Source organism: Macaca thibetana, chromosome 4, assembly GCF_024542745.1.
Source record: "Macaca thibetana thibetana isolate TM-01 chromosome 4, ASM2454274v1, whole genome shotgun sequence".
Classification (NCBI taxonomy): Eukaryota; Metazoa; Chordata; class Mammalia; order Primates; family Cercopithecidae; genus Macaca; species Macaca thibetana.
The window spans coordinates 161,141,850-161,167,341 of record NC_065581.1 but is presented as its reverse complement, the minus strand read 5'-3'; the positions used below and the strand labels follow the sequence as shown (position 1 = coordinate 161,167,341).

Below are 25,492 nucleotides of genomic sequence, written 5' to 3'. Positions count from 1 at the left end.
CGCAGTGGCTCAATCTCAGCTCACTGCAACCTCCGCCTCCCAGGTTCAAGCGATTGTCCTGCCTCAGTCTCCCGAGTAGCTGGGATTACAGGCACCCGCCACTATGCCTGGCTAATTTTGGTGTGTTTTTAGTAGAGATGGGGTTTCACCATGTTGATCAGGCTGGTTTTGAACTTCTGACCTCAGGCAATCCACCCGCCTCGGCCTCCCAAAGTGCTGGGATTACAGGTGTGAGCCACCGCACCCGGCTGTATTGCCCCAATGTTATAAGTTAGGCCCCTGAGTCTCCAGGTAGTTAACTTGTATGATAGCAGTTATGCAGGAGAGTCGGAATTTTGATTAGGTAGTCTGACTTCAGAGCTTTTGCCCCTCAACATCACATTACGCTAGAAGAGTGATAGAATTGGTTTGTTCATTTATTTATTTGAGAGTGGAAAAGGGACAGTAAATGCATTTAGCCGGTTCTCTCTTTTAACGTACTGTGCCTTGCTGGCAGGGACAGCTAAGCTGTCCATTCCCTCCATCTCTGCCGCCTCCATCGTGGGTGCTGGATCACCCTTCCTCATTCCCCTGTTCATACAGGGCGAGGCCTGATGTTGATTCCTTCCTCTGGCGAGTGACCAGGCGAACTTTACTGTCTAAGACAATTTGAAACCACTTTCTTTCTGTATCTGGTAGCCAAAAAAATCCTAAGTCAGACACCTCTTTTCAATATTTTTTAAACAGATTAGACTTGTTTTTCCAAAACTAAAAAACATTACTTTTAAAATAATTATGATCACATTCAGAATAAGTTACTTGGAAAATGTCAAAATAAGTAAAATTTTCAGATCATGAGTAAAGGGTCATGCATTGCAAGTGTACTTGCTCCTTTCTTAGTAAATAGAAGTCTCAGAGTAATTTTTGTATTGTGATACGGATTCTCATATTTCATTCTTACTTGGTGCTGTTTTTCCCCACTGGGTGTTCCTTAACAGAGTATTTTGCTTGGTAAAATGTTCTCGCTCAGGTTTCTTCCACTGTGTCTGTGCACGCCTGCCCTTTACTGCCAGATGACCTCACCTTGTTAGAGCTCTCCTAATGAAGCCACCGTGTTATGGTCCGTCGATTTGTAAATCAGTGATATTTCCATAATTCTTTGCAACCAGGGTCACCTCTCCTCCCAGTAGGCCATTTCACAAAAGTATGTTGCTGCTCATAATAGAATCACATGAGGGAATGTAGATGAATCAACAGAAACGTACTCTCACCACTTAAATAATTCTTCTGATAAATGGAAAGCACTATATCATTATACCCTTCATTTGTTGTTTCATATGAGAGAGTCTTACACGACAGTTTTTATAGAATATAGAGTACAGTGGCAGGCCCAAATGGCCACTTCATGCTTTTGATTATGGCACCTATACAGATTTCAGTATAGACAGCAGTTATGTACCTTATTATATTAATCTTGCAAATATTTTGATGCATCTCTTGTGTACTAGCCAGGACATTAGATGCTGTGGGGATATATTACTTTCTAACATTATGTTCTAAGTGACATAAGAGAGGAGCTATAAAGTTATGTTGGGGAGGGAAGGCAGACTGGAGATAGGATGGGAGTTGAGGGTAGGGAGTAGAGAGGAGAATCAGAAGCGGCGTTACAGAACAATTCATATTGGAGCTGGGCTTCGAAGGTCACTTAATGTTTAGGCATCTGGGGATGTGAGAATGGCATTCTGAAAAATGAGCAAAGACACAGAATTAGAAAAGTGCAAGGCAAGTTCTACCACACAGTCGGTTTGGCTAGAGCGCAGGGTGTATGAAGGGAAATAGTAAGAAATAAAGTCAAAAACATAATTTTCAGCCAGATAGTGGGAATCCTTGAAAGTCATGCCAAAGAATTTCAAGTAGGCCAACTATGGAGGGGAGTCTGCCCTTGAAATTTGGAAGTGCACCTGATAAGGTTTGTGAGTTGAAAGCTTTTTCCCTAAGAGCTAAGGTGTGTGGCCTGGGGCAGCAGAAAGCAGGTAAACTGACTTGGAGAGAGAGTTCTGGGCTGGAAGAGCAGGTGGAAAATTGGAAGAGGGGATCTTGGATGGGAGGGCCTTGCAGAGGGTGTAAGCAGGTAAGCTCTGCCTTAGCTGACCTCTAAGAATTACACACATGGGGAGATTCCCAGTCGTCCCAGATGGTGAGCAAAAGCTGGAAGATGAAAAAACTGAAAATGAAAGAACTTCAGCTGTTGTCCACCACAGGGGAGACAAGGTTTGCAGTCTGTGTCCGATTAATTTTCTGCCAGAATTAGAATCAACACTCTTCAGAGGAACATAACAGAATCCAGGGGCTCTAAAATGTATTCATAATGCCCTTACAGGATTGCACATTGTGGATGTGCAATTAAGGTTGGGTGGGCCCTAGACTATGTCTGGCCAATGAATAGTGAGTAGAAGTGATATGTGCCCCTTCCAGGGTGGACCTTCTGAGCTCTTGTTTCCTGTGGTACTGAACCAGTAACAACTATCCGGCTGGGTCCCTAAGCAATGACAATGAACAGAACTTTGCTGCTAACCTGCAACAGACAGGTTGCACAGGTTAGAAATCTATATTTTTAATGTTTTAAGTAATTTATTGTTTTAAGTCCCTAAGATTTTTGGGATTGGTTGTTATTGAAGTGTAACCTAGTTTATTCTGATTGATAAAATTCCCTGTATCAGATTAAGGGAATTCCTTTCTATTCTCAGTTTGTTTTAAAAACATGAATGAATGTTAAATGTTATCAAATGTTTTTTCACCATTTATTAATCATTTTTTAATTCATTAATGTTTTCAGTTCGCTTGATTGATTTTTCTAGTGTTAAGCCAGTCTTATACTCCTGAAATAAAACCAATTTTGTCATGAGGTATTATCATTTTTTATATATTGATGGATTCTATTTGTTAGTTATATTGTTTAACAAATTTTCATTGATGTTCATGAGTGAGATTGTCCTGGAAGTTTCCTTTCTTATAATATCCATGAATATTGGTATCAAGGTTATGCTAGCTTTATGAAATGAGTTGAAGTAGTGTGTATTCTCCAGTTTTATTGTCTGGAAAAATTTGTACAAAATGATAATTATTTTTTTCTGTAGCCATTTGGTACAACTAACCAGTGAAGAAGCTATGAGAGCCTTGAGTTATTGTTGTGTGGGGGATTTTAATTACTGACTTAATTTCTTCATTTGTTATATTAGTGTTTGTATTTTAACTTATTTTCTATTTTTCGGTGTCAGTTTTGGTAAGTTATATTTTCCACCTTGATCATTTCATGAAAAATTCAAAGTTTTAGGGATGAGTTGTTCTTAATATCCTATCATGATGTTTTCAATGTCTGTAGGATTTGTGTGACATTTCCTTTTTTTATTTCTGATATTGGTTATTTCTGTCTTCTCTCATTTTAAATTTATTTATATATATACTTTTTGAGACAGGGTCTCACTCTGTGACCCAGGTTGGAGTGCAGTGCCCAATCATAGCTCACTGTAACATTGAACTCCTGGGCTCATGCGATCCTCCCACTTCAGCCTCCCACTGTAGTAGCTGGGACTACAGGCAGCATCACCACATCTGGCTAATTCATTTTTTTATTCTAAGTTTGCCAAATATTTATCAATGTTATTAGTAATTTCAAGGAACCAACCAACATTTGGTTTTTGGTTCCTTTAATCGTATGGTTGTTTTCTGTATGTATTTTAATTTATTTTTGATTTTATTTTTTGTAGGTACATAGTAGGTGCATATATTTATGGGTTACAATATGTACTTTGCTACAGACCTGCAATGTGTAATAATCACATCAGGGTAAATGAGGTATTCATCACTTCTAGCATTTATTCTTTGCGTTACTAATAATCCAGTTATGCTCTTTTAGTTATTTAGAAATGAATGATTAAATCATTTTCAACTATAGTCACCCTGTTTTGCTAGCAAATACTAGGCCGTACTATTTCTAACCATTCTTTGTACCTTCTAACCATCCCCACTTACTCCCCTCGCATCTGGTAACCATCCTTTTACTCTCTATCTCCATGAGTTAAATTGTTTTAATTTTAAGCACCCCAAAATAAGTAAGAACATGTGAAGTTTGTCTTTTTGCACCTGGCTTATTTAACTTTACATAATGACCTCCAGTTCCATCTATGTTGTTGCAAATGACAGGATCTCATTCTTTTTTATGACTAAGTAGCACTCCATTGTGTATATGCACCATATTTTTCTTACCCATTCATCTGTTGATGGACACATAGGTTGCTTCCAAGTCCTCGTTATTGTGAATAGTGCTGCAATAAACATGGGAGTGCAGATATTTCTTTGATATACTGATTTCCTTTCTTTTGAGTATATACCTAGGAGCAGGCTTGCTGGATTGCATGGTAGCTCTCTTCTAGTTTTTTGAGGAACCTCCAAATTGTCTTCCATAGTGGTTGTACTAACATACATTCTCACCAACAGCATATGAGGGTTGCCTTTACCTCACCAACATTTTTATTGCCCCTGTTTTGGATAAAAGCCATTTCAACTGCGATAAGATATCTCATTGTAGTTTTGATTTGCATTTATCTAATGATCAGTTATGTCGAGCACCTTTTCATATGCCTATTCGCCATTTGTATGTCTTCTCTTGAGAAATGACTAGTCAGATCTTTTGCTTATTTTAAAATTGGATTATTAGATTTTTTTCGTATACAGTTGTTTGAGCTCCTTATATATTCTAGCTGTTAATCCCTTGTCAGATGGATAGTGTGCAATTATTTTCTCCCATTCTGTGGGATGTCTCTTCACTTTGTTGATTGTTTCCTTTGCTATGCAAAAGGTTTATCACTTGATGCGATCCCATTTGTCCATTTTTGCTTTGGTTGCCTGTGCTTGTAGGGTATTGTTCAAGAAATTTTTGCCCAGACCAATGTTCTGGAGATTTTCCCCAATGTTTTCTTGTAGTAGTTTCATAGTTTGAGGTCTTAGATTTAAGTTTTTAATCTATTTTGATTTGATTTTTGTATATGGTGAGAAATGGGGGTCTAGTTTCACTCTTGTGTATATGGATATTCAGGTTTTCCAGCATCATTTATTGAAGAGATTTTCTTCTCCTAGTGTATGTTCTTGGCACCTTTGTAAAAAATAAGTTCACTGTAGATGTATGGACTTATTTCTGGCTTCTCTCTTCTCTATTCTATTCCACTGGTCTGTGCTTCTGTTTTTTATGCCATACAGCATGCTGTATGGTTACTGTAGTACAATTTGAAGTCAGATAATGTGATTCCTCCCGCTTTATTCTTTTTGCTTAGGATAGCTTTGGCAGTTCTGCGTCTTTTGTGGTTCCATATAAAATTTAAAATTTTTTTCTATTTCCATGAAGAATGTCATCGGCATTTTTATAGAGATTGCATTGAATCTGTAGATTGCTTTGGCTAGTATGGACATTTTAACAACATCGATTTTTCCAATTCATGAACATAAAATATCTTTCCATTTTTTGGTGTCCTCTTCAATTTCTTCCATCAATGTTTTTAGTTTTCATTGTAGAGATCTTTCACTTCTTTGGTTAAGTTAATTCTTAGGTACTTAGTTTTATCTGTGGCTATTGTAAATGGGACTTCTTTGTAAAATTTTTCAGTTTGTTCACTGTTGGCATATAGAAATGCTAATGATTTTTGTTTGTTGATTTCGTATCCTGCTACTTTGCTGAATTTGTTTATTAGGTCTAGTAGTTTTTTGGTGGAGTCTAGGTTTTTCAAAATATAAGATGATATCATCTGCAAACAAGGATAATTTGACTTCTTCTTTTCCCATTTGGATCCCCTTTATCTCTTTCTCTTGTCTGATTGCCCTAGTTAAGACTTCCAGTACTACATTAAATAACAGTGGTGAAAGTGGGTACTCTGTCTTGTTTCTGATCTTAGGAGGAAAGGCTTTCAGTTTTTCTCTGTTCAGTGTGATACTAGCTGTGAGTCTGTCATACATGGCTTTTATTATGTTGAGGTATATTCCTTTGATAGCCAGTTTTCTGAGGGGTTTGCATCATGAGGGATGTTAAACATTTGTTTTTCTTTTTCACAAATTGAAAGGATCATATGCTTTTTGTCCTTCATTCATATGTTGATGATGTTGACATGTTGTATAACATTGATTGCTTTGCATATATTGTAACATCCTTGCATCCCTGGGATAAATCTCACTTGGTCATTTGGAATGATCTTTTTAATGTGTTGTTGAATTCAGTTAGCTAGTATTTTGTTGAGGATTTTCCATCAATATTTGTTAGTGATATTAGCCTGGGTTTTCTTTCTTTCTTTTTTTTTTTTAGTGTGTCTTTGTCTGGTTTTGGTATCAGGATAATACTGGCCTTGTAGAATGAGCTTGGAAATATTCTCTTCTCCTCTATCTTTTTGGGAATAGTTTGAATAGGATTGGTATTAGTTCTTCTTTAAATGTCTAGTAGAATTCAAGAGTGAAGCCATTGAATCCTGGGATTTTCTTTGCTGGGAGACTTTTTATTATGCTTTGTCTGTGTTACTTGTTATTGGTCTATTTGGGTTTTGGATTTCTTTATGGCTCAACCTAGGTAGGTTTTTATGTGTTTACGAATTTATCAATTTCTTCTAGGTTTTCCAATTTATTGGCATATAGTTGCTTATAGTACCCACTAATGATCCTTTTGAATTTCAGAGGTATCAGTTGTAATGTTTCCTTTTTTATCTCTGATTTTATTTATTTGGGTCTTTCTTTTTTTCTAACTTAGATCTGGTCTTTATTATTTCTTTTCTCCTATTAATTTTGGGTTTGGTTTACTCTTACTTTTCTAGTTCTTTAAGATGCATTGTCAGGTTATTTAATTGAAGCTTTTCTTCTTTGATGTAGCCACTTACAGCTATACATTTCCCTCTTAGTCATGTTTTTGCTGTATCTCATAGGTTCTGGTATGTTGTGTATCCATTATCATTTGTTTCAAGAAAATGTTCAATTTCCTTCTTAATTTCTTTAGTGATCCATAGGTCATTCAGGAGCATATTGTTTAATTTCCATGCATTTGTATAATTTCCAAAGTTCCTCTTATTGATTTCTAGTTTTAGTCCATTGTAGTTCAAGAAGATGCTTGATATTATTTGAATTTTTTTGAATGTTTTAAGAGTTGTTTTGTGACCTAACATATGGTCTATCCTTGAGAATGATTCATATGCTGAGGAAAAGAATGTATACTCTGAAGCCATTGGATGAAATGCTCCATAAATATCTACTAGATTCAGTTGGTCTATAGTGCAGATTAAGTCAATGTTTCTTTGTTGATTTTCTGTCTGGAAGATCTGTCCAATGCAGAAAGTGGGGTGTTGAAGTGTCCATATTGTACTGTAGTCTGTCTCTCTCTTTAGCTCTAATAATATTTGCTTTACATATCTGGGTGCTCCAGTGTTGGATGTTTAAATATTTACAATTGTTATATCCTCTTGCTGAATTGACCCCTTTATCATTATATAGTTACCTTCTTTGTCTCTTCTCACAGTTTATAACTTGAAATCTATTTTGTCCGATATAGGTATAGCACCTTCTGCTCTTTTATGGTTTCCATTGGCATGGAATACCTTTTTCTGTTTCTTTATTTTCAGTCTACGTGTGTCTTCATAGGTGAAGTGTGTTTTCTGTAGGCAACAGATCATTGGGTCTTGTGGGGTTTTTTGTTTGTTTGTTTGTTTTTTAATCCATCCAGCCACTCTGTGTCTTTTTTTTTTTTCCCTGAGATGGAGTCTTCGCTCTGTTGCCCAGGCTAGAATGCAGTGGCATGATTTCGGCTCACTGCAAGCTCTACCTCCTGAGTTCATGCCATTTTCCTGCCTCAGCCTCCCAAGTAGCTGGGACAACAGGCACCCATGACCACGCCTGGCTAATTTTTTTGGTGAAGTACTCCCTCTATCATTTCTTGTAGTACAGGTCTGGTGTTGATGAAATCCCTCAGCTTCTGTTTTTCAGGGAAAGTCTTTATTTCTCACTCATGTTTGAAGGATAATTTTGCTAAATATATTCCAGGTTAAAAGTTTTTTCCTTCAACACTGTAAGTATGTCATGGCTTGTAAGATTTTTACTGAATAATCTACCGCCAGATGTATTAGGGCTCCATTGAATGTTATTTGTTTATTTTCTCTTGCTGCTTTTAGGATCCTTTCTTTATCCTTAACCTTTGGGAGTTTAATTATTAAATGTCTTGAGGTAGTCTTCTTTGGCTTAAATCTGATTGGTGTTTTATAACCTTCTTGTACTTGGATATTAATATCTTTCTCTAGATTTGGGGAGTTCTCCGTTATTATCCCTTTGCATAAACTTTCTACCCCATCTCTTTCTCTACCTTCTTTTTAAGGCCAATAACTCTTAGATTTTCTCCTTTGGGGCTATTTTCCAGATCCTGTAAGTGTGCTTCATTATTTTACATTCTCTTTTCTTTTGTCTCTTCTGACTATGTATTTTCCAGTATCTTGTCTTCAAGTTCACAAATTCTTTCTTCAACATGATCAATTCTGATATTAAAAGATTCTGATGCATTCTTCAGTATGTCATTGCATTTTTCAACTCCAAAATTTCTGCTTGGTTCTTTTTATTTTGATCTCTTTGTTAAATTTATCTAATAGAATCCTAAATTTCTTCTCCGTGTCATCTTGAATATCTTTGAATTTCCTCAACACAGCTATTTTGAATTCCTTGTCTGAAAAATCAGATATCTCTATTTCTGCAGGATTGTTACCTGGTATCTAACCTAGGGTTTTTGTTTTTTGTTTTTTGTTTTTTTTTGTGAGGTCATGTTTTCCTGGATGGTCTTGATCCTTGATGTGTGGGCATTGAAAAGTTAGGTATTGTGGTCTTCACAGTCTGGGCTTATTTGTACCTATCCTGCTTTGGAAGGCTTTTCAGATATTTGAAAAGACTTGGGTATTGTTGTCTAAGCTGTATCTGCATTGGGGGCACTGCAAGCCCAGTAATGCTGAGATTCTTGCAGACTCATAGAGGTACTGCCTTGTTGGTCAATTAGTGAGTCTGATTCCAGGCTATGCTCTTAGCCAGTATATTACCTGTTGATCTATAAGCAGGAAAAAGAAAGTCTGAAATGCTAGCAAAGGGAAAATTTACTTTTACTGAATAAGTCAAAAAAATAGTAAGTCAGGAAGCCAAAAAGAGACTGCTAGATACCCCCCACCCCAAACAAAGAAAAGCCCTACAAATCTATAATAAATATTCACAGACAGATAAGAGAATAAACATAAAAGAATCAAATAGTATAAAAAAGGAACTATCAGAGGAAAGGAAAGTTAAAATAACTAAAGTGAAATATTCACAATTTTGGAAGATAGAGTCAAGGACATTTCCCAGGAAATAGAACTAAGAGACAGAGTAGGAAAATACGAACAGAAAGACAAAGAACTAAGAGAATCCACTGGGAGGCATTATAGATGACTGGCTGGAATTACATCAGAAAACCAAGAGAAGTCAGAGAGAAGATACTGTTAAAGAAGTAACACATAAAAAGTTTTTAGTGCAGAAAGACATAGGTCTCTAAATTGAAATTTCCTAGGAAAATTGATTAAAAAAACCACAAAGTATATCCAAATAAAATTTCATATCACCAGAGATAAAGATTCAAAAATGTTCAGAGATTGGAGACCAATAGATCACAGGCAAATGACTAAAAATTCAGATGCATCAAGATTTTCAAAGCAACACAAGACTCTGGAGGCGATGGAGACATGACCTCCCTGTTATGAATGAAAAGTGTTTTCAACAAAGCAAACTCATAATCAAGTTTGATGATAGAATTTTCAGATATGCAAGAACTAAAAAATATACCTTTCATATGCTTCCAGGAAATTACTAGAAGATGTGCACTGTAACAATGATGAGGAAAACAAGACAAAGAGCTAAGGAAAGAGGTTGAACTTAAAAGAGGAGTAACAGGAAGTGTCAGGCCAAGATAACATGTGGTCCAGACTGAAGCAGATGGATGGATGGAGGGTGGAGGAGTGAATGTCTCCAGAAAGGGAAATAAAATTAATTTCCGATGAAATCAGATAAATCTGGGTTATTTAATGTTCTGCACATTTGGAAAATAATATTCTTTTGATAGACTTTGTAATACTTGAAGAAAATTAGGAAGTATATAAAAATCAAGCATGCAAAATGAGAGGCAATTATCAATGCTGAGAAAAACAAGTTGTATAAGAAAAGTAATCATAGCAGATGTGGGACTTGCAGTGAACAGTATTTATGTGATCATAAATTAGGGGGGAAGAAGGTATGTTTGTGGAGGGGAGTTAAATTCTAATCAATGTGAGGTGACTGGCAGTCCCTGCTAAAACCAGTCTTTCAAAGGAGTTTCCAAATCAAGACTTTTCCCTGTGACTAGTGAATTATTTCTCCCAATCCTTTGTGGAAACAACAGATTATTTGGTTTTCCTTTTGTCCTCTTGTTGTATTTTTATTATTTTTAAAGTTACCTTGGCTGTCTTTAAAAAAAGATTGCCTTACTGAAAGTGTTTTTTCTTTCACTTATACCTCGTATGACATACCATCTATTTTAATCCATTAACGGTTACACTTAAGGCCTAAAATCTTGAAGTTGTGTTTCTCTAATCATGCACATTATGAACAATGCAGCATCTCCTGATCCCACATACAAGGGAGAAAATTATCATTCATCTCTTCCCCTCCCACCCATGTCCCACACCTGGCTCTCGTGTCCAGGACTCTTTGGTAGGGCCTGGGGCATCCAAGCATCCCCTGTGCCCTGGCAGGCCTTGCCTCAGCCCGGTGCATCAGCATCGACCATGGGCTCGTTAGAAATGCAGCATCTCAGGTCCGTTCGCATCTACTGATCTGGAGCCTACATTTTACAAGGTCCGCAGATGCACACTGAAGGCTTGGAAGCAGTGCTTTAGATGGCAGGCTGTTCACTTGGGGTTGGTAAAGACACTAGATCTTAAAGTCAAAGGTCAGGCAGTGGAGGAAGGACAGGCCTTTTTAGCTCTCAGTCAAGAAGTCTACCTTCCTTCCAGGGGTGAAAACGTTGAGTAGCAGCAGCTGATTCTTTCTCAAATGTGATGTCATAGTTTGCAGTACACAGAGGGCCATGACTATTAAATTTTTATTGTGAATATTTTAATCATTACAAATTGATCCTCTTTATACACTTGAAAACTCTTTACATTGAATTTTACTTTTCTAAAATTAAAATCACTACTGCTCTCTTTTTTATTTATTCCAATATATCTTTGAACATATTTAAGTATTATTTTGTGTTTTAGAGCGTTTACGTACACATTTTGTTTTTTCAGTTTTAAAGATAATTTTCATAGCTAATCTATTATTGGATGTTACATTCTTCATCCTATTTTGTGCTTTTGGTTCTTAGCCTTTCCTTGCTGTCTACTCAGCTTTTGTCCTTTTGATAGACAGACTCTGTTTAACTACCTCTATCTTCTGCATTGACTTTGAAGGTTTAGACTCCAGTTTTCCTAGAATTTTAAAGAGTCATTACTGCAAAATTGTGATTCAACACTTCATGTGGCTTTGAAACTCTTTTCCATCCACTATTTAGACATAACTCTAAGTTTAGAGCTGACTGCTTTTCACACTACACTGTCGTCACTTGGGGACTCTCACTGTACTTTACTTGCTGTGAGCTGGAGCACATCCCCAGTCACCTTCTGGATGAAGGACAGAGGGGTACTGCAGTCACTGCATCCATAGTGTTTTTATTCACATGACTGGGGTAAAATCATGCCCAAGATGTTTCTCTCCCAATTCTCTAAAAAGTGCTCTGTTGTCTGGAATTTACTCTTGCAAAAAATCTTAGCCTCAGTTAGTATTATTTCTTGGTGTACAGCTTTTTCCCCTTTCCAGACATTTGAAGGATTTTTCTTTATGTTATAATTCAAACTTTTTGGCAAATTGTGCGTCCACCTGAGTCTGTTTTCATTGATGCTCTTTAGATTGCCGCGAGTATTTTCTACCCGCATAATGAGAGATAATTTTCCCTCCCAGAACATCCTTTGAATCACCTCTGCCATTATGGTTGCTGTTGCTGTTGCTCTGATAGTTCCTCTTGGGAACACATAACTTTTAACTCTTTTGCGTCCTATGTCCTCCAATTTAATATCTTTTCTGGCCTTATTTTTATACACTTGTCTTTTCTGAGAGAGCTCCTTGAGGTTGCATTTATAATTGATCTTGTGCAGTTGATTATTCTCTATACTTCTATGGAGATTTTAGTTCGACTACAGCATTTTCAGTTTGCCTTGTCCTGTTCAAAATGGACTTCTATTTATTTGAGTCTAATCTCCTCTTCTGGATTTCTGCTTCTGTTTCTCGGAGGCCACGTCTTCCTGAATCCTGAGGATGTCGAACAAGTTTCTACAAGTTTCTTCTGGTTCTTATGCCAAATGCTGTTGAGGTATTCTTTTCCTCTGATTGTGCACGATACTTGCTTCCCTGTGTGTAGAGATTTTTCCCATGGCCCCCTGGGGCTGCAGTGTTGATAATGTTCTCGCTTTTATTGAGGAGAGAGATTCTCAGACAGAGTTTGCCGGTTGCTCTTGGCCCCTCTCTGCCCTCTTGACCGCTATTTTGGAAGAATTCCCTTCTGAATTTCATATGTGGAGATTCCAGACACTGCCTCCTGGTATTGCTCTGACAGATTGAGAAGGATTTATCTTTTCCTTACTGGATGGGGTAAATGTGAATCTGCAATCCCCGATCCAGACAAGTAAGAGGGCTGCTGTTTTCTCATCCTCCCCTACGAGGTTTTGCTGCTGCTCCCAGCAATCAATGCTCCATCATCAACCCTGAGTACTTTATGTCAGTATGATTTTGGAGTTTCTGACCCCAACTAACTCAAGATGGAAATCAGAAAGGTGGGAGGGACAAGGGAGCAGCAGTAGTTGTACCAGAAAACAACATCAGTGAAACAGGTATCCGAGACCCACCGTGTGGGTTATTCCAGAACTTGGGGGTTTGAACCAAGCAGCAGTAGGAGAAAAAAATGGTGAATTCTTGTTTGTTATCATATTAGAAAGCCCAGAGCCACTATATGTGTCAGTTTCTCATTTCAGTATTATCAGCCTTCTAATTTGTTGAAATCAACCCAGGTTCCAGAAATACAAGGGCAGCGAATCCTAGCTCACTGCTTCACAGTGAGTTTATACATTTGCTTTGTTTTCATAGATATTAGTTAGAATTAAAAAACAAAAACAAAAAAAAAAAAAACCTTCTACTCTGCTTGCTGGTAATGGTGAGGTTAATTTTTGCCCCTGGATAGAGTCAAAATTATACTGGGTATGGTGTGAAGATAAAATACACAGAGATGTTTTCTGTTATGTCAGTTATGTACATCAGCCCATTTCTAGATCAACTAGCCTGCTTCTGGAATTCCCCCTGAAAGATTTTCTTTATGCACATATTATTTTTCACACTGTGCTGGAACTGTGCATGATCTTACATAAGAAATCAACGTTTCTTCCTGAGAAAAGTCTGGCTTTTAGTGACATAAACAGATTGAGAAGGAAGGAGCAGTTAGACTCAGGATCGGTATCGAGTAGCAGAAGTGCTGAAAGCCACACAGTGGCATCAACCAAGATAAAACTGTCATCGCTTCCGGAACCCTAAATCATCAAATTCATATCTAGTTAATTTTCCCTGACAAATCGTGTTTACTGAGCTCTTGATAACGTTTTCACTTATCAGCAGATGACCTCTAACATGTGTGTACTGTAAATTTAGTCACCTCACTCCTCTCTTAACTCATTTATGTATCTTCAAAATACAGATCAAAGAGAGTTGAAAATCACTTCACCTTGGCCTGCAAAACTCCAGTGTGGTATGCTTTAATTGCAGACAGCATAATGAAAATATTACTCAGCAATTCCTTTTCTGCCTGTCAGTGTCTTCCAGTGGGCTCTGAGGGAGAGACCCCGAGAAGGCAGTGATCCCAACATGAAGCATTGATTAAATAAAGAAAAAAAAAAAGAAGATATGTCTGAATATTGCTGCTATTCTGCCAGAGGAAAAGAACACACAGTTCCTGTGGAGAATATTCTGGGCCTTTCTTGTTTATCAGAGAAAACTACATACCATCCTTTAGAAATGTAGCAGTTCAAGTGGAATTTAATGTACTCAAAAATGTGACCCATCTGAGAGAAGAAACTACTTTTGGAAAAGGTTTTAATGTGGCTCAGGACACTACACCCTCCCTGACAGCCTTTAAAGAGCCTCCCTTCCTGAAGCTGTGGATGAGGGAAGCAAGCTGATATTTAATAAGTTCCTTTTCAGGGTCTCTTTTCTCTCCGTGTTACTTTCACATCAGGTAGCACCGTCCTTTGGTTTGGTTTCACTCTGTCTGTCTTGGTGGAAATGTGGTGTGGTCAGTCACAGATCTCTACGGAGACCTCAAAGATCTGAGGGAGAATTTCAGAGTTGATTGATGCAAGCAGTAAGAGCAGAACTGTGGAAAGCTAGCATTTTGATCACGATACATTCGAATGAATGGCAGGTGACCATGGATAAGATTAAATAATCCAGACTCTGGGAGATGACCCTACGTTGAGCTAATTTGTTCTTGTTCTGATGAAACCACGTGGGAAGAGCTCACCTGAGCCGGTGGGGGTGGGGTTCCCCAACCTAGAAGACTAGCTAAGCGTCCTGTCAATCATTTTGGGAAGCTGTCCATCCTGGAGTGGAAGATGAGGTGGAACTTGGGGTGGGGGGAGCAGGGGCCCCTCATCTCTCAAAGCCATGGGCAGTTGGGCCTGGATCCAGGGGGTAAAAGTGCCTGGAGCAGCTCTGACTGAGAAAAAGGTAGGGTCTCCCTCACCTGCAGAATGAGTGTTCAGAGGAGGCACTTATTGTCTGCTTTTAATTAGTGGTAGCAATAGCAGCAGTAGCAATGCGGGACAGGTGGGCAATTCTGGGGTTGGGGAGGGGGTGTGCTGGTGAGTGTTAGAGGGGTCAGGCCTGCCACCTTGACTTGAGGAGAGGCCATCCTCTTCCTGAGCTTGTCCACCACGGTAGCTCTATTGGCAGCAAGGTAAGAATGGACACAAGAGTGTTCTGGAGCCCTGGAAGGCTGTCTCCTGGGACAACCTCAGGTGCTTTAGACAACTAGTCCAAGGGGCCATGCAACTATGTGAGTAAGGTGCATGCAGAAAGGAAGGACAATCTCATTTCACAGACAGACAAAGCCAATCACAGGGCTACCACAGAGTCACCACCTTACCTATTGTAGATTAAAAGTTTCAGGTATTTAAAAACATACTTCTTTTCACCTACGCAGCTGGGCTTCCCTTCCTTAAAATTATGAATCCGACTACCTCAAATGTACTCAACATAACTGTGTTTATAATTTAAAAATTAGAGATGCCACTTAGAAAAAAAAGACTTGGAAGTTAGCAGCAGCAGGTAAAGACCTCTGGATGCATAAGTTAATGCTTATGTCATTACCATGAGACATTGTAAATTAGCACAAGCCCCATGGAATTTGTTTTTTTATGTGGCTAAGCCATAGTGAAATACTGATGATGGGATATATTTTTGGAGATTTGGGTTGTCTGGCCTCCTAAGTCAATTTATGAAAATTCCTGCAAAACCTGGGGACCACCTCAGTCTGTTGTGTTTTATTGCTTAATTAGCAAGTTGTCAAAAAGCAACATCGTATAAACTGAGTGATGCTTTTTCACCTGTTCACTTACTTTTTATCGGGATAATGAGCTGTGGAAGGACAGGTAGGATCTTGTTCCCACCGTGTTCCAGCATGTCGTGGATTCCTTGCCGAGCAAAAAACTCATAGGGAAATGTCATTTCACAAAGCCCATCAAAAAACAGAGGCAGATAATGATGGTAATCCAGCTTCTCAATTTCTACCTGAAAGCAGAGAGAGAAGAAACGCCATGTGAAAACAGCATTCGGGCAGAGCAAGGCAGACGAGCTGTGTAGCTGTCACCCACTCCTGAGGGGCACGCTCTTAGAACTTCAGGAAGACTTTCTTAACCCATCCACCCAACGACCTGAAGTATGTCTTGGTGTCCTGAATCAATTAGCAATGAGGTTAAAGTCATGGAACTTTAGATCTTAACAGTCAAATCTCCCATCCACATATAATACACGTTGAGAGCATATTAACAATTTGCTGCCTTTTTGTTAATTTGTTACCATTTGGCTCAAGTATATTGAACAGGATTCAAGAAGCCTCTGGAATGTTTGCTGAAAAGATCCACGTAAAAATAAAATGAAAGAAAAACAGCTGAAAAGATTGGTGCCCAAGGTTATAAAAAGAAAGCCACAGAAGTGCACATTGATACGTTCCTGGGAGGCATGCCTTCTTTGGGGCAAACAGGAGAGTAGGAGGTCAAACCTGATTCCTGGCTTGTTCACTGGAGCCTGGATGACAAGTAGAACATTCAGGCCATCAGGAAGAAATGGAGAGGACAAAGAGTGGGCTGAACTTGGGACCACTGTCACCTCAAAGTTAAAATGTCCCAACCTCCCTTCGCCTGCTTCTTCTGGGAGCAGAGACAAATCTCTTTCCCACATCTCCATCCATCACCCTCAGAGTCCCTCCATGTTCCCCTGTCCGGACCTTGGCAATAGCATCCAGCAGCACCAGGGACTGGGAACTAAAATTCTGGGGTTGAGAAAAGAGATCGTGAGTCGGGAATCATCTACCTGCAGAAGATTCAGTCTTGCTCGAGTCCTCCACTGTCTAGGGTACTTGTGGCCTGAGCTACTGCCAGCAAGGCGTCAGAGCTGAAGGTGAGAGTGTACATGGAAAGGAGCCCACAGACTCAGACTGCAGGTGTAACACATGTACACAGAGCAAGGGATGGGGCCTTCCCAGCAAGAGGTGGTAATTTCCTTGGTTTTTAAATCCTTATGAATGCACCCAGCTTCTAGTTACCACCTTCGAATCAAGTGAGGAGACCATCGAGACCTTTGAGAAACTCCCTTTTACATTAGTAGGAGATTAACAATTTTTTTCATTGATAAATTACATGTATATATATTCCCTATGTAGAGACAAATTATACATATATTTATTCCCTTTATATATTCCATACATTATATATATATTAATACATATTTATGGGATAAAAAGAGATATTCCGATTTTGTAACCAAAAATTGGAATACCACTTAGTGGGAGATTTTTGTACCTTCCAGCTCTCTCTCAGCATTCTAGAGTTTCACGCCACATGCCTGCCTACCCCTGGATGTGGGTAACTGGTAACGAACCCGTCATGTTCCTGAGTGTTTACTGTGGGTCGGGGTGAATCAAATTTCCTACAGGTCCCCAAGCAGGAAGGGCAAGGAAGTAAGCAGGTAAGAGGTGACGTCCAGATCCTCTGTTGGAACTGGAGCATAGAAAACAAATCCCTAATGTAGGTTTATACAGACATCAGTTTTACTTTATTTTCCTTTTATATTTATAAAATTTACTTTATTCAGCATACATTTATGGAATATATATTTTTCTCAGAGATTTATGTGCATTTGGAAATGTTTTAAAACATTATTTTGTACAATTTGAAATAATAATTTTTTTCTTAGGTCCTAAAGGCCCAACGTTGTCATGGATAATTTTACCTTGTATACTAATTTCACAATAAAAATGTCATCTATACTATATTTTTAAAACATTTTGGTATGTTTTGCTAATTCTTTTAGCTTATTGTCACACTTTTACAAGTGTTTCTTGTAAGTACAAAATTAAATTTTGTATTTTACTATGGCTTAAGATGGTTGTATTTTAATACATTAAGTCATTTACATTTATGGCCTCATTTAACTTCTGTCATCTTATTTTTTTGTCTCCAGTTGTTGTTTTTTATTTACTTTTTTCTTTGTATTTTGCAGTTTTGTTATGTACACTATGTTCTATTTACTTTTTTGTGATGACTTTAAAGCTAAAATATCCTGTTCAAACATTTTGTTGCAGCTATCTTAAACATTTCCAAACTTATATTTATCTTAGTGAGAGATAAATAAAGTTAAAAGTCTTCTACTAAGACTGTTGACATGTCTGTTTTTTCCTTGGAATTCTATTTTTTCTTTATATGTTTTGGGGCAACAATACTAATATCAACAACAGCAACAATAATAACACCAATGTTTGTGATGCCAGACACTGTTGTGAACACTGTGCTAGTTCATTTGATCCTCAAGCAACTGGAAGACGTAGGCATTATTAATATCCTAATTTTCAATATGAGCAAACTGAAGCAGAGATTTAATAACTTGCCTAAGGTCTGCAGCTAGTCAGTGCTGGAGTTCGGTTTCAAGCCCAAGCAGTCTGGCTTTACGACATGGCACTGCCTGTCAGGCTTCGTTGTTTGGCACATTGAGGTTCAGCATTATTATAACCTCCTGGTGAATTGTTCAATCTACCCTTATGTCCTTATCCTCTTTATCATTATTGATGCAGTTTGTCTGAGTCTAATATAATATTATTATTGCTATAACTGGTTAATTCATCACATCTTTTCTATCCTTTTGCTTTCTTCTTTCCTCTGACATTAGATTTTAAGTGTCTCTCTGAAGTAACTTACAGATTTGTTTTTCCCACTTTTCTTTTTTATAATGTGCTTTCAAACAACAAATACTGAGTACCTGCATAATTCTTATTCTCAAAATTTTGAAAAACAAAAGTTATGAGAAAAGAGAAAAAAGAAGGAGCAATTGAAAGACAAAAGTCAAATGAAAGATTGAGTGAGTGAGAGAGATTGAGAAAGAACAAAATTATCTCTGCATCTTCATATCCTCCAATATCACTGACCACAGCAGTTCTTTCCTACAAAAAATTATCTTCTCATTAGTTCTTTTTTTTAACTTTTTTTTTTTTTTTTTTTTTTTTTTTTTTTTGAGATGGAGTTTTGCTCTTGCTGCCCAGGCTGGGGTACAATGGTGCAATCTCGGCTCACTGCAACCTCCGCCTTCCGGGTTCAAGCGATTCTCCTGCCTCAGCCTCCTGGGCAGCTGAGATTACAGATACACCACCACACCCAGTTAATTTCATATTTTTTTAAGCAGAGATTTTTTTTTTATTATTATTAGAGATCACCTGGCCTTAGGTGATCCACCCACCTCGGCCTTCCAAAGTGATGGGATTACAGGCATGAGCCACCACAGCCAGTCTTCATTAGTTCTTTTTATGACCTGTTTGCACATTATTTGGAAATATCTGTCATTGCAAATATGTTGCCTTAAATTAGAACAACAGGTAGGGATCCACCACCTCGTCTCACTGCCACCAGAGACACAGATATGGCTTTTGTTCAACTGCCTCTGGAACTGCGTGAGGAGCTGCTGGATTCTATGGTGCCCAACAGGCAGCTCTCACCTAACGGACTAAGAGCTGCAGGACTTGTGGATGGCAGTTCCAAGGTGAATGTACATAATCCTGCTTGGAAGGCTGCCACTCTGATTGATGAAGAGTCAAGGAAATTCTTTTTCTTTTGAGCTGTTTATAGCTTAGAGGTTGGGTAAAATACAATTTTGTGAGCAAAATTTACCCTTCTCTCTACCTGAGTTACCCTAAATTTAGAAATCGTTTGTGAGTATTTTTATCTGATAGCAATAGAGTTATATGCATAAGTTCAGTAGGAATCTGTTTTCTTCTCTAACGGCATAATTGGAGACACTGGTTATTTTACCAAGGCATTGACCGGAATGGTATATTTTCAGAATTGACCAGACTGAAGAATGGAGGTTGACTTTATATAGTCTTTCTAGGAAAGACTGGCTGAGTACCTTGTCTAAATGATTCTCTTACAAGGTTCCTGACCTGTGGTAAGTAAAGAATGTCATTTACTAACAGGCCTGGGAACCTTAAGTTATTTTGGGACCTCAAGAAGAGAGGAATTTGTATAGGTATTATAAGCACAGTCTGATGGTGAATCCTTGGCTTGCCTCCTAGCCTTGAGGCTTTTAAAAAGCAGAATCCACAATTTCTCATAAAAGTTCCAGCAAAGCCAACTTAAAAAGAGCCTACCAGTCTGAATAACATATTGAGACTCGATCTCTACAAAAAATAAAAAATTAACCAGAGTGGTGGCACACACCTGTGGTCCCAGTTACTTGGGGGGCTGAGATGGAAGGATTGTTTGAGCTCAGGAGGTCAAGGCTGCAGTAAGCCAAGATTGTGCTACTGCCTAGGTGACAGAGTGAGACTCTGTCTGAAAACAGAAAAAATAAAAATAAAAAAAAGCAGATCAGATCAGGTTGATCACTATTCTTGCCATATTTTATGCAAATAACCAGGCCAAGTATAATGAGACCAAAATTTATTTTGAAAATAAATTGGTCCTATTATGATTTATCCTTGGCAGAAATGGGGAAACTAGAGACCAAAAAATTTGGATACTAGCCCTCACCATTGTTTTTGAGTTTTTATAATTTACCTATAATTCGGGCTAAATCCCAAATTATTTTCTGTCTGCAAGTCTAAGGAGGAACCGGGTTTTAATTTTCTTCATGATACTTTTAGTTGGCTCTTTAATGGAATAGGTACTTTTTTGTTGTTGTTCCGGGAAACAAATTCTCTTTTGACTGTAATCCTTGAGTGCAAATTATTAATGTTATGTATCTCGTGCTGTTTTACTCTTGAGAAAACCGAAGTCATGGTATTCTGAAGACTAGAGGTGCTTCAACAGCCTGTGAACCTCCTTCATTAGGAATTGCACTAGGCCTGATCTATTTTCCATTGCCAAAGCACTGCTGCTAAAGCTTGACAATATCAAGCACTCTCTCTAAGGCTCAGGGATGATCATGGAAGAGGACGGCATGAGAGATGTAAGAGCCGCGTTAGAGGGGTGGAGAGTAGAAGCCAAAGGAACTCCATCCTGGGTGCTCATCTGCCATGTTGGCTTCTGATTAACCTCAGTTCCGGGAATGCCTCTGAGATTTCCAGTTTATTCCGCCTTGTGTAAGAGCACCTACTTACCATAAATCCCACCATGAGGGCAAATTCCTGGCCATTCTTTCTGAAGTGTATGTACCCCTCCGCGAGAGCACATAAGTCCTGTGTCCCAGGGAGCGGGGGTGGGGGGGGCAGGGGGCGGTAATGGTGCAGGATCCACCATCTCATCTCATCACTGCCAGGGACACAGACATGGCTTCTGTTTTAAGTCCCTATTAAAAGTTTCTTTGTAAGCAACTAGATTTGTATGTCTCTTTCTTTAGCCTCTCAGCTTCCTCCAACTTAGGTGTAGGTTGGCACAGACCTGCCCACAGTGAAACAATGGCTGAATAATGTTCTATTCAATGCACTTAACATATTTTGTTTCTCCATTAACTCATTGATGGACATTTGGGTTGCTTCTGCCATTTGGTTATTGTGAATAATGCTGCTATGAATATTACTGGACAAGTTTTTGTTTGAACACCTGGTTTCAATTCCTTTGAATATATACCTAGGAGTTCAAATGCTGTGTTGTATGGGAGTTGCACGTTTAGTTTTAGAAGAAACTGCCAAACTGCTTTCCAGAATAGCTGTACCATTTTATATTCCCACCAGCCATGTGTGAGGGCTCCAATGACTCCACATTCTCGCCAACACTTGTTATTTTCTGTAGTTTTGATGATGGCCATGCTAATGTGTGTGAAATGGTATTTCCTGTGGTTTAGATTTTCATTTTCCTAATGGGTAGGATGTGGAGCATCTGATACATGACACAACATGAATGAATCTTGAAAACATTTTCCTAAGCGAAGGAGGCCAGTCACAAAAGACCACATACTGTACGATCCCATTTCTATGAAATGTTCGGAATAGACAAATCCAACAGACAGAAAGTGGCTGCTTAAGAGCTGGGGGAAAGGATACTGGGAAATAGCTGCTTATTGGGCATGGGGTTTCCGTGTGGGGTGATTAAGACATTCTGGAACTAGATGGTGGTCGTGGTCACACATTATGAGTGTACTTAATGCCACTGAAGTGGACACTTACAAATGGTGAAAATGGTAAGTTTTATGTGTATTTTACAATGATAAAAATGCCAAAGAAAAAATAAAACAATAAAAAACAAACAACAACAAAATAATAGAATAACAATTTGCCATTATATTTTGAGACACATACTTTTTTTAACACGGTAGATATAGTACTACTTGCTACAGGATGATTTTTTGTTTGTAAATTCCTTTTACATATCTTCCAGGGTTCCTTTTTGTTATGATAATTTTGTTTTCAGTTGATGAATTTGGCCTAGGCTTTGGTAATCCCTCATATATTACAGTTATCATCAGGCACTTGTTTGCATGTATGTGTGTACGTGTGTATATATGTGAATGCATGTGTGTGCATGTATGTATATGTGTGCGTGTGTATGTGCATGTGTGTGCATGTGTGTGTGCATGCCTGGATATGTGTGCATGTGTGTGTCTTAATAATATATCTGACTTCTCTTTAAGTACTTTTTCTGAAAAGTCACTGCTCCATTTCCACACTGTCCCCAGTCCCCTCTCCATTTCCACACTGTCCCCAGTCCCCACTCCATTTCCACACTGTCTCCAGTCCCCTCTCCATTTCCACACCGCCCCCAGTCCCCTCTCCATTTCCACATTGTCCCCAGTCCCCTCTCCATTTCCACACTGTCCCCAGTCACGTCTCCATTTCCACAGTGTCCCCAGTCCCCTCTCCATGTTCACACCGTCTCCAGTCCCTACTCCATTTCCACACCGTCCCCAGTCCCCTCTCCATTTCCACAGTGTCCCCAGTCCCCTCTCCATGTTCACATCGTCCCCAGTCCCCACTCCATGTCCACACTGTCTCCAGTCCCCTCTCCATTTCCACACCATCGCCAGTCCCTTCTCCATTTCCACACCGTCCCCAGTCCCCTCTCCATTTCCACGCCGTCCCCAGTCCCTGCTCCATTTCCACACTGTCCCCAGTCCCCTCTCCATTTCCACACTGTCCCCAGTCCCCACTCCATTTCCACACTGTCTCCAGTCCCCTCTCCATTTCCACACCGCCCCCAGTCCCCTCTCCATTTCCACACTGTCCCCAGTCACCTCTCCATTTCCACAGTGTCCCCAGTCCCCTCTCCATGTTCACACCGTCCCCAGTCCCTACTCCATTTCCACACCGTCCCCAGTCCCCTCTCCATTTCCACAGTGTCCCCAGTCCCCTCTCCATGTTCACACCGTCCCCAGTCCCCACTCCATGTCCACACTGTCTCCAGTCCCCTCTCCATTTCCACACCATTGCCAGTCCCTTCTCCATTTCCACACCGTCCCCAGTCCCCTCTCCATTTCCAGGCCGTCCCCAGTCCCTGCTCCATTTCCACACTGTCTCCAGTCCCCGCTCCATTTCCACATTATTCTTCATAGTAAAGTTTTTAAAGAGAATTCTTTAGCATCACTGTTCTTGCTTTCTCATTCCCGTTCCCTCTTTAACCCACTCCCCCACCATTTCACTGAAGTTGCTTTTATCAAGGTCACCGGTGACTTTCTTTGTGTCTAATCCTCGAATCCCCTTTCTGTTCTCAGCACAACACAATTGACCTGGTCAAGTTGTACCCCCAACACTGGGAGGTCACCCTAATTCCCTCCCTCCAATCCCTGGCCTGGCCTGATCATACTGCTTCTGAGACAGCCAGGTGGGAGGCAGTCCTAGGAGAGGCTCCACCCTCTCCATCTGGCCAGCCCACTGGGAGGAGCCACACAAGTTCATACCATTTGCAGCAGGAGGAGCCTGGCCCCTCCTCTTTCTGTGTGGAAACTGGGATGCGAATGGCCGGTGGGAAGCGCCCTATCAGGGACTCTGGCTTAGCGAGAGTCCCTGTTTCCCCCTTTTCTTCCCTTTTCACCCAGCAAAACCCTGTCTTACTCATTCAAATTCAAATTTTCTGTGAGCATGAATTTTCGTGGCCATGGGACAAAAAACCCTGTCTTCAGCCGAACTGAGGAAAAGTCCCGCAGCAGTTCCTCCTTAGAGGCTCTTCGAATGCACCTGTCTTAGCCCAGGCTGCCATAACGAAATACCATGGACAAGGTGGCTTGAAAGACAGACATTTATTTTCTCACAGTTCTGGAGGCTGGAAGTTGGAGATCAGGGTGTCAGCATAGTCCGGTTCTGTGGAGGGAGGGATCTCCTCCTAGCTTGTAGACAGTCACCTTCTCAAAATGTCCTCACAGGGCCTTTCCTCTGTGTGCATGCAGAGAGCTCGCTGGTCTGTCTTTCTCTTCTTATAAAGACAATAGTCCTATTGGGTTAAGGCCCCACCGTTATGATCTCACTTAACCTTTATTACCTCCATACAGGCCCCATCCCCAAATACAGTCACATTGGGATTTGCCCTTCAACATAATGAATTGGAGGGGAGCGGTGGGGCACGATTCAGTCCACTGCACACCGTTCTCCTCTCCAGACCTCTCACTGGCAACTCCTTTCATCTCAATTTCAGTTCTGTGAGGCCGTCCTACTATTGTCTATCACCCTGTTTGATTTTTGTAGCCTCATCATTTATTCATTACAGTTTCTTAAGTTCTTTTTTTTTAGGGAGCTTGTCATTGCCTAGAAGAGTGCTGGGCACACAATAGGTGGGTGTTCAGTAGGCATGTATTGAATTTTAATTCTGACCTTTTGAATCTGCCCTATGTTAACTTCCTTGAGAGGGCTGCCCTGCTAAGGAACAATGACCAGATGTTGAGTGGCTGTGCCTAGGCTAGAGGGAGGGCAGCTGAACCGAGGGTCGGCTGTTTAACACTGACTCTGTAGCATGAAGGAGTATGTAAGTTTCTATGAATGTATGTATTCTACAACTTTATGTATTCTGTAAATAAAATACTATTTTTCTCTTATTAGCATTGCAGTGATTACTTACCTTTCAGGAATTTTATGACTATTATAACAGACAAGATGGGCTTCCTGATGCTTGTGTTTTCCCTCATTTCACTAGAAATCATTTAGGGTTTAATTGGCTCTTCTGAGTTTTTTTGTAGTTTTAAAATTGATATCTAATAGTTGTACATTTAAAAAATTCCTTTTACTTTTAAAACTTTGGCAACATTTCTGTTTTTTACAATATCATCAAATGCAAACATATTAAAATCTATCCATATAAATAGCAATAAGAGGTTCTTATTTTTTAAAAAATGCTGACAATAATTTAAGATAAAAGCCAAAATTTGAAGAAGAGATAAATGAGGAAATCCCTTATCTATATGTTATGTGTTTGTTTATCACACTGTGACTGCTGTTCCTAAGAGTTCTTGTCAATTGCTGGCTCCTTTTGTTAATTTGGATTCACAAATAGTCATTTTTAAGGTTATTTGACAATAAACCTTATTTCGGTTAAGGTATTTCAGTAAATTTTTCATTCTTAGGATAACTGGTTTATTTACCATAAAATAGTAGTTTTTTAATCTGGGAATTTTTCTTTAAAGTTTAAGAAATCCAGAATTAAAAGAAAATTGCTTGCAGATGGACAAAGAACAAGGACTGTTT

The 25,492-nt window shown here is 39.3% G+C and overlaps 1 protein-coding gene across 2 annotated transcripts in view; it reads right to left on the bottom strand.

Annotated features, from left to right (window-relative positions):
* The window catches only part of PACRG (parkin coregulated), a 584,691-nt gene that overhangs the window by 241,950 nt on the left and 317,249 nt on the right, over window positions 1-25,492 (bottom strand). For both annotated transcript variants that reach the window (XM_050789307.1, XM_050789308.1), the window contains exon 3: window positions 15,741-15,912. In XM_050789307.1, the coding sequence (XP_050645264.1) occupies window positions 15,741-15,912 (172 nt within the window). The remainder of the gene's footprint in view (window positions 1-15,740; window positions 15,913-25,492) is intronic.